Here is a 13,151-nt window from a genome sequence, read left to right on the forward strand (position 1 = left end):
TTGTTGCCCTGTTCCTCTGTAACTGACTACAAAAATGAGAAAACACAATTGAGTATGGGTTATTTTAAGGCAAATTCAGATACTTTACATCTACTTGACCTTCATACTGTAGCTCATAAGTAGACCTTCGCGGTAAGTGCTCTCACTGCCCAGCTGGCACCAAGTTAAACAGCACACACACACACACACACACACACACACACACACACATACTGAGCAAGCCTTTTGTATGGTGATCAATTTTTTATGATGTAAGTAACTGTTTCTCGCTGGAACATTTGTATATCTGATTTACTTTACAAATTGAGATAATCATAGTAATGAGACAAGAATATCTATAAAACAAGGGGTTTTATTGCCCCAAAGAAATTCTTGATGGCAATATTTTTCATACTTCATCTAAAAACATCAGAGTTCCACAAAGGCCAAAGGATGACAAACTACTTCAAATGAGCAAAACAAAATAGTACAAAAATACATTTAACAGAACAGGGGAGAACTTTTTTAAAAAATATATACATTCTGTTGAAATACTGATATGCAAAGAAATAACTTTCGGCCCTTGGCCAAACTTTAAATTCCCAATTAATTATAATCTGAAGTATTGACTTTATTAACTCTTGATTTCAGGACTGATTATATAAAGTATCAAATATAAGCAGTAGTGTAGCAAGAAAATAATTGGCAGAAAGAATTATTCAACCAGTACTGACAGGTAAAACCTCCAAAGACTTTCTATGCACAACAAACGAGGAAAGAGTACAAGAATTTCAATCCTAAATGGCTACTGTTATAGTTCTTTCTTCTTCAGTATGAGCGGACCCACGTTATCGCCTGTCAATTCATTATGCTTATTATGGGACCCATCGCAGGCAGGAAACTAAAAGGGAAAAAGAATTGCAAATGTTATTTTACAACAGGATTCATGAAGTAGAGACATCCGTGAGATGCTCATGCAGCCAGTGTGCCACGACAGCACACGCCCACCATCCCAGCCACCACACTCCATGCAGACAGGCAATGTAGAGTGAAAAGAAGAATCTTTCCCAGCACTCGGGAGGCAGAGGCAGGTGGATCTCTCTAAGTTTGAGGCCAGCCTGGTCTACGGAGTAAGTTCTAGGACAGTCAGGGCTACACATAGAAATTCTGTCTTGAAAAATAAAACAACCAAACCAAAATAAAACAAAATCTTTGCTGATCCATCTCAGTGAGTATAAAAGTTCAAAAAGGGATTGAAATAAGCTCTTGTTCTCTATGGAGCTCTACGTTTGAGCTAATTTCTTATTTGAATTAAAAAAAAATAAATGTATAAATGTTACAATGTTTTCTTATAAAATCCATTCTGCAAAGTTTCTGAAAAATATTAAAGGTGTTATTAAATGTTCATCCATCCAAATATTATATTTATAATTAGTATTTTATTATAGGCTTTCCTCTGAATTTAAAATTTAAAAGGAAAATTATGATCCTACTGTATTATGTTTTTCTTCTATTAAGGCAGGACCTCATGTCATATGTTTGGGGGCCTGTGCATCAGATGTACGTGCTTGCCCATGGGGACACAAGTAGAGGCCAGAGACCGACATAATGATGTCCTCTTCAAATGCTTATTCACCTGAATTTTTGAGACAGGGCCACTTGTTGAACCTGTGACTTCACTCTTGGTTGGCCAGGGAGCCTGTTGTCTCTGTCCGTCCTCCCCCAACCCCTACCCCAGTGCTGGGGTAACAAAAGTCCAGGAGTTGAACTGAGAGATCCTTATGCCTTTGCAGCAAAAATTTAATCCACAGAACCATCTTGCCATTAACTATTTCTTTAAAACATGGTTTGTGTTGACTTCCCAATATCCCATCAGTTATGACTTCCTATACTTTGTGTTGACTTCCCAACATCCCATCAGTTGTGACTTCCTATACTTTGACTGTTGCCTATTATATTGTTTCTAAAACTTTGCTGTTAAAAAGAATAAAACAGAAACATTTAAAGTTTCAAATAACCTTCACCAAATACAAAACAGATTTTATCAATTAGAATACTTACCACCCAAAATCCATTTTTTTCATTAAAAGCTACGTTATTATGGCTAGCATAGCTACACTATGTGAGCTATTTTACATGTATCATTTCACTAAAGCTTCAAAAATATCTGCAAGACCTATAGAGAAGATTGAAAAAAACAAAACAAAACAAACAACAAAAGCAAAACAACTCTACAAACCAGAGATTAAAAGTTAATTAAGTCAGGGTAGGCATATTAGCCTTTAATCCCAGCACTCAGGAATCAAAAGCAGCAGTGTCTGTGAGTTCTAGATGAATACCATCAATTTTAGGCCATCTAGTGCTACATAGTGAAACCCTGTTGAGAAAGACAGATAGACAGACAAACAGAGACACAGAGAAACTGACCCAAACCAAACCAAGCTAGCAAATTTGCTTAACCTGCCCAAATGACAGATTGGCATCTTAGTAATTACTTATTCTGACATCAAAGTTTAAGCTCCTTCCCATTAAATCTTAAATACTCTCTCTTGCAAAAAACAAATGAACAACAAACAAGAGGAAGGAGAAAAAGACAAGATCTCCTGAGTAAATTGGAGAGGGTTGAAGTGGGGAGGGGAGAGGTAGAGAGGGGAGCAGAGAAAAATGTAGAGCTCAATAAGAATCAATAAAAAAAAATAAAAATTAAAAAAAATAAAATATACTGCTCTAGACAAATGCTGAGCCACGTGAGAGCATCAGAATTCACTGCTCTCTTCTAATTCTATCAAGCAAAAAAGGTCAAACTTCAACTTGGGAATATCAGTTTCAAATACTGAACAATATGGGGAAATCCCTAATCTCACAGAATTTCAACTGGAGATTGAGACAATCCTAAAGAACTCCAAACAACGTTATTGTATGTGTAAATGGACATCTTACCGTCTTGGAACGCCAACACCTACAGTATGCTGCTTTAGTAAGACTCAGATCTTCAATGTTTATTTCGTTCACTACTTTAGGATTTTCTTTTTGTATTTTAAGATTAATCAAGCTATCCTTCTGTTGTTTCTTCTTTGGGAAGAATGGACGCACGGCAAGGTAGCCGAGAAGTGCAAGTACACCAAGGAAGGGCAGCAGGCGGAGCCATTCTGAAACTGAACACAAGCACAGCTGTCAGCGTCTGCAGAGCTCCGTCAGGAACACAGACTGTCAAGTTCACGACTGCACAAACACAAGAGACCCAGCCCTACTAGGATTATCTTCTTTTATTTGTAGGTTAACTCCATTTGAAAAACTGAAAATTTTGGAAGAGGTACTATTTTAAATATCCTATCTCATACCTGCTAAGTATATTTGTGCTTATATTTACTTTTACTGGACTTATAATGAACATAATTATGAACAAAGATGTTCTTATTAAGTTTAGGAAACATGTTCACTCTTTTCTCCTAATACCATGTCTAAAACCATACAATGGAAATTCCACAAAAAAATTTACTACTAACTTATAATTTCAGGCAGAACACAGCCTCAAATGTTTCAACTTACTTTTTAAGTAAAAAAAAAAAAAATCCTTTAAAAAGCCAGGCTAATGAATTGAAACCTTTATATATTGGATAGTCTCATTAAAATACTTATTTAATACCTTTTACAGTATCTAGAAGGTCTCTAGAACACGAGAGATACAGACAAGGCAGACGAAATGGCTCTCAGAGGCCTGAGAATGCTCCCAGGCACCTCTGGGCGTCCTTGCTGACCAATCCCAACCCTGCTAGGCACTGCAGCCTAGCTTAGGAAAGATTATGTGCCAAAGCATGCTAACAAATATCAATGATAAGTGATAGGCCGTGCTCCAGAGGCAACTGAACCAACTCATTTAACACGCTGTTGGCTTTGACAATGACATCATTTTAATATTACTCTCTTGTCACTTGTAGATAAAATGTAGTGCTGACAGGATTAGTTCATCAGCCCAAATCCAAGCCTATTCTAAGTCACCATGAATCAAGCTCCACAGATCTAAAATTAAATGTTTTTCTCTTGGAAGGACTACTCTGAAGACACTACAAACATTAGCTTAGTAATTACTCCTACAACACGAAAACGTGGGGGATGGAGCTCAGGGGTAGAGTGCTGGCCTACCAAAAAGAAAAGAAAGTAGTTTTGATTCAAAACAAAGCTAGAGATGGAAATTAAATAACTTATTTATATAAGCAAATAGTTGCTGAATGTAGAAAAATATTAAGTATTATTCAATGTAGTATTTTCAAGTCACTAAACACGAAGCACATGCTGTTCCTGTGGTATCCACAAACACAGGAGAGATGGGTATTTTCTTCTGTATCTCTGACTCACCACCTTGAGAGAGGGTTTCCTGTTGTGTCAGAAACTTGCCTTTTTCTAGGCTGACTGCCTGGCAAGCCCTCAGGATCTGCCTCCTCTGGCCCCTAAAACTAAGGCTTCTCGGGTGCTGGGACTCATCCCCAGGTTCTCATGCTACGTCCCTGGACCCTAGGCTATTAAATATGTATGATTTAATTTTATTCTTGTTATTATTTCACATAGGAACCTTATCAGGGAATGAGTGGCTCTACCTCCTGCTGACAAGCCTGACTCATGCAGCACTAGACCCTCTGCTTTTCAAGCACTCTACCAACTGAGCGACATTGCCAGTCTTTCAGAAACTGCCCTTATGAACAATTAATTCCTTGGTAATCCATTACGCTAAAAAAATATAATACAAATCTGATATGAGAGGTATTGTTACCTCCTATAACAAAGCAATAACATAAAAACACTGAATACAGTCTATTTTTGAAGTTGTATTAAGTCAAAAGTTTTATAAGTAAAAACAACAAGCATATAGAGCATAATTTAACTGCTTTGCGTATATTTAATAAGACTATTTTTTCCTTTTTCTTTCTTTCTTTTTTTAATTTTCAAAAATTTTTTGAGACAGGATTTCTCTGTGCTTCTCTCCTGGCTGTCCTAGATCTCACTCTGTAGAGCAGGCTGGCCTCCAACTCGGAGATCACCTGCCTCTGCCTCCCAAGTGCTGGGATTAAGGAGTGCACCACCATGCCTGGCTAAGATGATTTTACTTAAAGAATATAAAGTACAAAAGACTCAAACAAATAAAAATCCTGTAAGCTAAGCTACTTGCTTTGACAATTTTTATTTATACTAGTTACTCTGGGGAGGGAGGAATCACTAATTATAAACAGTACAGAAAATAAAGTACCTGTCTTATAAGCACAAAGCCCTGAGTCCAATTCCCAGAACCCAGGTGTGGTGATAAGTGCTTGTAATCCCAGTGTTAGGCAGAGACAAGAGGACCCCAAAGGCTCAATGGCCAGTCAGTCTAGCCTAATTGGTGAGTTCCACACCAATGAGACATTGTGTCTCAGCGTAGGCAGACTGCATTCTGAGCATGACACTCAAGGTTATCGTCTGACTTCCACACACAAGTGCATACGTGTGCATCAACACACATATGAGTATGCCTACATGCACATAAAAAATATCAGTGCATAATAAATACTTTCTGAATGCAATCTCATCAATTTTCTCTTACAAATCAATTTTCAAGTTTTACTGTGTAAGTGTTAAGTAGCCACTCTGTGGAGACACTGGCAGTGCAAACACAGCAGGGCTGCATGCGGTGTCTGGGAAAGAGCAGGAATGCAGCAAACGACTCGATTACTGTTTATCTTTAGTCTAAGTCCAGGCTCCCTTGGTCTGTAAAACAGGAATAACAATCATCTATTCGCTTCAAGGGCAATGTTTACTAAGTTTATTCCGGTTACTGCATTAGGAATGGGGATGCTTGCTAACAGATAATGAGAGGAGGGGCAGGTGGTAAGGAAGCAAAATACAGGTAATACAGTCACAGGCTGGACTAAGAGCCGTGAAGAAAACAAACAAGGCGACATAAAAATCAACAAAACAAGCCGACCGACCAACCAACCTGGTGGCACAGCAGTGAGGTGACTGCAGCCTCAGGTCAGGGAGTCAGGAAAGGCTTCTGAAAAAAAGAAACCGGGCAGAGACCTGAAAAGTGGGAAGCCAAAGGCTCACAGACTCAAGGATCTTCAAGACACAGAACTGTGAAACCTTGCAGACACTCTTCACTCAGCAAAAACTGCACAGCACTATCTGAAAGGAAGCTAGCGACACATTCCTCCACGAAGCTGCAGTCCACAGGTCTCCTCTCCAAGAGACCCCAGGTCCCGCTCGCTCCCTACCAGACTTGCGTACACCAACATCAAACTGGCATACAGATCATTCCTATCGTGTTTGTTTACCTTTCTCTATGGCTTCCAAAATTAAGGTAGAGAAAGGCTTTAAGGTGTTTAAGCAAAAAGCTTCTCGTGCCTCTGAAACTAGCAGAACCCTCATTCACATGCTAGGGGAAGGACTGGGTTTCAAAGACACCAATATAATACACAAACTACTAAAAAGCGCTTTCCATCTGTACGGAATACAGAGGTATAAAAAAGGATTACAATACTGCAAAATATGAGCAATTACATATCAGTCACGCAGAAGAGAGGTGATAATTCATTGCTGAGATGAACAGAATAATTTGGCTTTGGATCCTGTATGGGCCTTCCTGAATGCTGAGTAAGAGAACAGTTCCTAGGCAAACAAAGGGAGGAGCTGCACACCCAGCTGAAGAAGCTGCAGGCCAGGTGCAGACACTCACCAAAGCCCAGGGACACTCAGGGCCATGCTATCTTTGGAATACTATGGGAGAAGAGAAGGATTAAAGGCCTGAGCAAGTGTCACGTGATGAGAAGTTCTGATATGCAATGGGTAGGTAGGAATCTACTGATGTATGTGAATGTACTTAGAAAATTACCTACTTAGGAAGTCAAGCTAGACTCTGCTGGAAGACCCACCGGAGGAAGGCAGTGAGCAAGAGCAGAGGATGAGAATCCTACTGAAAGCTCATAGTCCCAGCACTCGGAGATAGGATCACAGCAACCTTGGCTACGGACCACGTCTCAAAAAACAAAAACAAACAAAACACCCACAAAGACAGGATCCAGAAGAAACTAATCCCACCTGGACCTAAAACAGAGAAAGGGGCTTGAGAGCCAGCTCAGAGGTTTCGAGTACTTATTGCTCCTCCAGAAGATCTGAATTCACTTCCCAGCACCCACATGATGGCTCACGATTGTTTGTAATTCAAGTTTCAGGGGATCCAATGCCCTTTTCTGTCCTCCAGGCACATACCAGGCACAAATATGTGGTTTTACAGATAGATATGTAGGCAAAACACCTACACCCATAAATAATAATTTTTGAGGGGGAGGAGAAGAAAAGAAAGGAGGGAGAGGGGAAAAGACTGAAGTATGGGGTATAACACAAGTTCCTATTACCTAGACTTGGAACTCAGGTAAGTAATGCAGTCTAGATTCAAACTGCCAATCCTGTTTCAGCAGTCAGCATCTCAATTTCTCTAGTGCTGGGGGAAAGTTACGAATATCACTGAACAGCTTTTATTATTATCACCTAAAGCCTAACTATCTCAAGAGCAAAGGGCCAATAAACTTAATCAATTGTAAAGTTTTCCCCCATTCTATTATGAGCACAGCAGTATGCTAGTACCTAGGAAGCTGCACGGCCTATCACAAGTACTCAATGATCTGTGAGAGCCTGAGGAAACTTAGACTTTGAAAGAGCTATATGGCAGATAACGTTTGAGCCCCACACTGTTCTCCACAGAGGCTAAGTTCAGTCTTAATTACACTGCTTTTAAGAATAGTTGAACTAGGAGAACAGAAAACTTACAATCTAAAAATATCTGTATAAGTATTTCCCAAAAGATTCCAAAGATTTAGATTTTTCAAAAGATTTCTAAAATCAAACTTTCAGCAGTTATGTTAATAAAAAACAACTCCTTTTATTGTTACTTATGTTCTCCTATTGAGAAAATTCACCATGGTCCCACATTTTAAACACTGAGGTATAATTTAGAGTAAAATAAACATACTAAGCAGTTCGTTCTGTCTGTGACCAGTAACTGTACCCCTGTGTCCACCAGTAAAGTTTTCTGTAAATATCTGTTTACCTGAGAAAGTCATTTCCTGAATCTGTCTAGAATATTCCTCCACTACTGATTTCTGTAACTAAATACTCTTTTATCCAACATAAAGTTGTCAACGGGTGATGGTGGCGCACTCCTTTAATCCCAGCACTCAGGAGGCAGAGGCAGGTGGGTCTCTGAGTTTGAGGCCAGGCTGGTTTACAGAGTGAGTTCTAAGACTGCACAGTAAAAACCTTTCTTGAAAAAAAGAAAAAAAAACAAAACAAAAAAGTTGTTGATATTCAATTTGTGGATTAGAAACTCGCTTCTTTTTACTGCTGACCACTGCACTACACTACTTTATGACCATGACCTATTTTCCTATTGGCAGGTATCTGGGTTGCTTCCAATATGGAAGGCCGTTCTAAACAAGGGTGGTACAAATACACATGAAGAAGATCTTTGATGGATGTATGTTTTCAATCTTATCCTGCTTCTAAATTACAGGTTCAAAACTTGTCCCTTGGACAATAATAGGAACAAACTTATTACAGGCTGGTATTCTTGTGTTACTTTGAAAAACTCGTTTTTGTTTTTTTTTTTTTTCAAGACAGTGTTTCTCTGTGTAGCCCTGGCTATCCTAGAACTCTCTGTGGCCTCAAACTCAATAGGAAAACATGAATAACAACAAAAGGTTGTTTCTTTTTATTAAAGCTGTCTTCTAAGTTTTTATTTCAATGAAAATCTGTATTTTACATCCTACAAGTCGCTCACTCAAGAGAATGAAATGTCACTAACTATTACAATCTCCTTTGCAGGGGAGACAGCTTGAGGATTTCACCAAGCCTCCAGGACAGGGCCTCGCGCTGCTGCTGCCGCACTCAAAACAGAAAGAACACTGTATTACCAGTAGGCCGATGATTCTCCGACAAGTTACTAACACAAGTTATGATAACTAGACTTGTAGGTGCTGAACTGGGGCTTACACAGCTATTACTGAAGTGCCAACTTAACCAGGCCTGTCAGAGGGAAAAGGCAGAAGGCTCAGACTATCCTCAGCTATAGACGGAAGCCAGCCTGCATTACAGGAGACCAGGACTGAAAACAAAACCAAATAGACTGGGAGTTGTGTGACTGTTGAGAAACAGTCCTACATTAAATGTTTTAAAGTGCCAGTCATCACACACTATTCATTTAGGAGGGGAAAGTTAGGGCTGAAGTTCCTTAATGTCTTTAATAAGGATTAAGTATTTGCCGACAGGAGGGACCTGTAAGGAATCATGCTTATAAAGTATTCCTTCCACTAAACTCTTGTGTCGTATCATCTATAAAAAATTGAAACTAATATGTCATAACCAACATATATAAAGCAAGTTGCCCCACACTGGTGTGAGAGAAAAACTGTTCCCCTTTTTGACTGTCAGAAATCTAATTAATGTGTATTATTAGAATGAACTGTTTTCTTTTTTTAATAAATAAATTGAAGAAAGAACTGGCAAAGCTGATCAACGCCACAAAATGACTGCACCCCTTCGGCTTTGCACTGCCAATTTAGTGAATACATTTAAGGGTATAATTCAAACGGGAAAACCAACCATTTAATTAATTAACATTAAACTACTACAGCTAATTTTTTTAAAAAATTCTAAATTTCAGGCCATAAGGAGGCGTGATCACAAAGCACGAGATTAGTAACTGTTAAATTGCAGAAGGATCACACTTAAAACGGTGCGTAAGTAGAGAGACGACAAAGGCGGGAAAGTCCATTCTTTACATGCTTGATTTTAAAAAATCAAGTCTCTTAAAACAAGGGATTTTGATGTTTATGGAGAACTGAAGATTTGGACTATCGTTTCTTTTGTTATTTTCAGGTCACTTGGGGTGTCGACATGTTTCTTTACCGTTTACAGTCAGCTGCCAAGCTTTCTCATCGATTTTGTGCACTCTACTGGATCTCTTAATGGTGAAGTGTTAAAAACTCCACCTACTCAGTTAATGGAGCAGCTGTCGCTAACAATAAAAATCCCTAAGTTTGTTAAAGTCTGTGTGATAGTTTATCCATCTAAATCTATGACAAGTCTTTTCTGTTGTCACCCGTCATCCCTGAGAGGGAACTCGTTTTGAGGGAAGTACTCAAGTAAAAGTAGTGAGCAGCTGAAATGGAGCTGACACCCGTCTCCAAATATCCTCACAATTCCATCTTCTGGTTCACGGACTCAATTTTATTTTTCTTTCATCAGGCTTCCAATGACTGTATTTTAAGTCAGCTATTTCTAAAAAGCTGCAGGATAATCAGACCTACTTACTTACCTTAATTCATTTTTGCAACCCCAGATTCTCGGGGCTTGTCACCACCCTATACAGTCTGGAGATAGCGGACTTAGAGTCAAGACGTGAAGGACTGCATTATGGGAACCTTTTCACACAGGCAGGACCTCGACCCACTTAATTTCATGTTCTGAAATCATACCAGTCTTGGGACTACTTTTTGGCTACTTTTTATCCACCTGCATTTGCTCCAGGAGCTGTAGTTATGGAGGTGACCTCAAGCCTCCACATACCACGGAGAACAGAGGTCACTTCGGATCTCGTTTATGAAAGCATCACACACGCTTTGCGTGGAGGCCGCGCTTCTCCCCAGCGCGCAGGGCGCCTCCTGAGGAGGACACAAAGTGCTTCACAAAATGCACGCGGTAGTGGGCACAGGAAGGAGACCCGCCGCCCCGAACTCAGCACCTCCTCCTCTACATCCGCCTGCGGGGTCGCCTCGGCAAGGTACCCTTCCCACCACCCGGCTGCTCGGCGCCGCACAGGCGCACACGGGCCCCGGGTCACGTGCAAGGCCTGGCGCCCCGCCCCGCGCTGTCTCCCGAGCACCCCCACCCCCGCCCACGGGGCGGCGCGCACGGATGCACGGCTGCGGAGGGGTACCTGTGAGGCGGGCGAAGCCGGTAATGCTGTCGGGGACCGGCAGCTGCTTGAGGTAGGCGGGCAGCTGCACCTTCACGATGCGGGCCACGCTGTCCAGGACCATCCTGCCGCCGGCGTCCGCTGCCCGGCTGCTACGCTTGCGTGAGACGGAAGCGGCCGGCGGGCTCGCGGGCTCGGGCGGGAGGTGGCCAGGCGGGCAGCGATTGGCGCGCGGCGAGTGACGTGCGCGCTGCGGAGCGCGTGCGGAGCCCGGCCTGCCACGCACCCGCGCGCCGGGCAGAGGCGAGGGACGGTGCTCTCTCCCCGGAAGCCGCCTTTCCAGAGTGAGTGTCTCCCGGCCCCTCCGCTTTGTGCGGCTCTGGCCTCACGGGCCCCCCAGCGGGCTGCGGGCCCCGGTCTCGGCCTTGCAAGCTCCAAGAGCACCCCAACCCTGCGCAGTGCCCAAGCCCGGCTTTGCAGGCTCAGGGAGACCACCCCAATCTGTGCATTGCCCGGCCCGGCCTTACAAGCTCTAAAGGAACCCCAACTTGCGCAGTCCCCCGGCCTCGGTCTTACAAGCTCTAAAGGCACCCCAACTTGCGCAGTGCCCCAGCCCGGCCTTGCGAACTGTATAAGAGCACCCCAACCCTGTGCAGTGCCCAGACCCCGGCTTCACCTGCCTTGTAAGCCGGGGTTTAAAAGACACACAAAGCAGAACTACCTAGTGACTTTTCCTCCGTAACTTTGGTCAGTCCTGCTCAAGTAGCCTAAGGCTTTTTTTTTCCTTCCGGCCACTCTGACAAATTATAATAATCCGTGGTTAGATTTCGGTTTTTTTTTTTTTTTTCAGTTCCCTCTGAGGGTGAGTTGACTAAAACGCTTCGGGGGAAGTGTTTTGTTTTGTTTAAAGGGGGGGGGGGGAAATGAGAGTTTATCTTTTGTTTTGAGACTGTCCTGTCACCCTGGCAGTCTTCAAGGTCAGGAAGCTGGTTTAGCTAGAGCTTCCGACCCTCCAATCTTCATCTTCCAAATACCGGGTCTACCACACCTGTCTTGTTTCTTTGCTACAAGGGCTTGCTTCTTCTAAAACCTAAAAGTATTTGTGAAGTTTTACTCTTTGGGCTCAAGTCAGACTAGCCAGAGTCATGCACTCGTTGTGGGGTTAAGGGTCCCTTTGGATCTGCTGTTGGGTAAGTTAGATCAGCAGGCTTGAAGGCCGCTGAAGATGGACCCCTCTTTCAGTCAGCCCCTTACAATCCTAGGAACTGGAACTGCAGCTCTGATTGCTGGTCACAAAGAATGGGATCTAAATCCCATCTGGCCCTGGTGGGAAGCTGGCATTCTGACTGACTCGAAGATCTTAAGTTTGCCATCTGATGCTGAGGAGGGGGCTTCTCCTAAGAACAAAGACATAACCATTTTTCCCTTAAGACTTCATCCACATGGGCCTGTTAGGAAAATAACCGTCAGGAGAATTGTCCAAGAAACTTAAGAGACTCAAATTGTACAATGCCAACTTCTAAAACATGTCACAGCACCATAATTTCTAAGCTGTTGTTCACTGCCTCTTGAAACTGTTCACCTCTGCAGCGCTCCCTCTGGTTGCTGCCCACTTTGACCCTTTGTGAGTGCACTACAATACCGTTCAATAAAATCTGCCTTTCCACTATCATGGGTCTTGGCTAATTTTTTTTTTAAACAGATCACAAGGACTAGGAAGCTGAGGGGAGACTAGAGTAAGTACCTGGTCAATGTATCAGAACTTAAAGAGTTCTATAGCATACAGTATTTCGTATGCTAACGTGATGTCAAGTAGCTTTATTTTTTATTGGTATTTTAAAGTGGAAACTGTCTTTTGAAATGCTTAAATCTAATCTCTGATCATCTTTCCCTAAAACACTAAAAAGAAAAGTAGCAGATAATGAAAACCTTGAAAAAATTACTGTCTATCCTTTTTCACCAGGTCAGGTTGTCAGGTGCAATGGAAATTGCAGGTATTGGGATATAGAGAATGTTCATGAGCTGTGGTACAGCAATACAAATAATACACCAAAAAGTGATGATTTAAAAGGTCAGCATTTATATTAGAATTTCATTCCTTTTGGCAGCTTGTTTTTCTTTTTTCTTTGTTAAAGCATTCTTGCCCTCTGGACTATCTGTTATAACCTCTGCTGATAGGTATGCGTGCCATCCTTGTGGAAGTGATTGAGCCAGTGGGCTAAGTGGAAAG

The 13,151-nt window shown here is 41.8% G+C and overlaps 1 protein-coding gene across 1 annotated transcript; it reads right to left on the minus strand.

Annotated features, from left to right (window-relative positions):
- Positions 1 to 332: 332 nt before the first annotated feature.
- Cisd2 (CDGSH iron sulfur domain 2) lies at positions 333 to 11,182 on the minus strand. The gene is made up of 3 exons (XM_050140844.1): positions 10,943 to 11,182; positions 2,920 to 3,134; positions 333 to 880 (listed from the first exon to the last, which is right to left on the minus strand). The coding sequence occupies exons 1-3, from the start codon at positions 11,043 to 11,045 to the stop codon at positions 791 to 793; spliced, it is 408 nt and encodes a 135-aa protein (XP_049996801.1). The 5' UTR covers positions 11,046 to 11,182; the 3' UTR covers positions 333 to 790.
- Between the last annotated feature and the right edge of the window lie 1,969 nt (positions 11,183 to 13,151).

Source organism: Alexandromys fortis, unplaced genomic scaffold (genome assembly GCF_014885135.2).
Source record: "Alexandromys fortis isolate MF-2015 unplaced genomic scaffold, M_Fortis_MF-2015_v1.1 scaffold_19, whole genome shotgun sequence".
Lineage (NCBI taxonomy): Eukaryota > Metazoa > Chordata > Mammalia > Rodentia > Cricetidae > Alexandromys > Alexandromys fortis.

Bases quoted from the DNA above. Each gene is read 5' to 3' on its own strand.
- Cisd2 (XM_050140844.1), bottom strand. From the start codon at position 11,045: ATGGTCCTGGACAGCGTGGCCCGCATCGTGAAGGTGCAGCTGCCCGCC. The intron at 3,135-10,942 runs GTACCCCTCCGC...GCTTGTGTTCAG, and splicing joins CGGCTTCGCCCGCCTCACAG to TTTCAGAATGGCTCCGCCTG. The intron at 881-2,919 runs GTAAGATGTCCA...TTTCCCTTTTAG, and splicing joins GGTGTTGGCGTTCCAAGACG to TTTCCTGCCTGCGATGGGTC.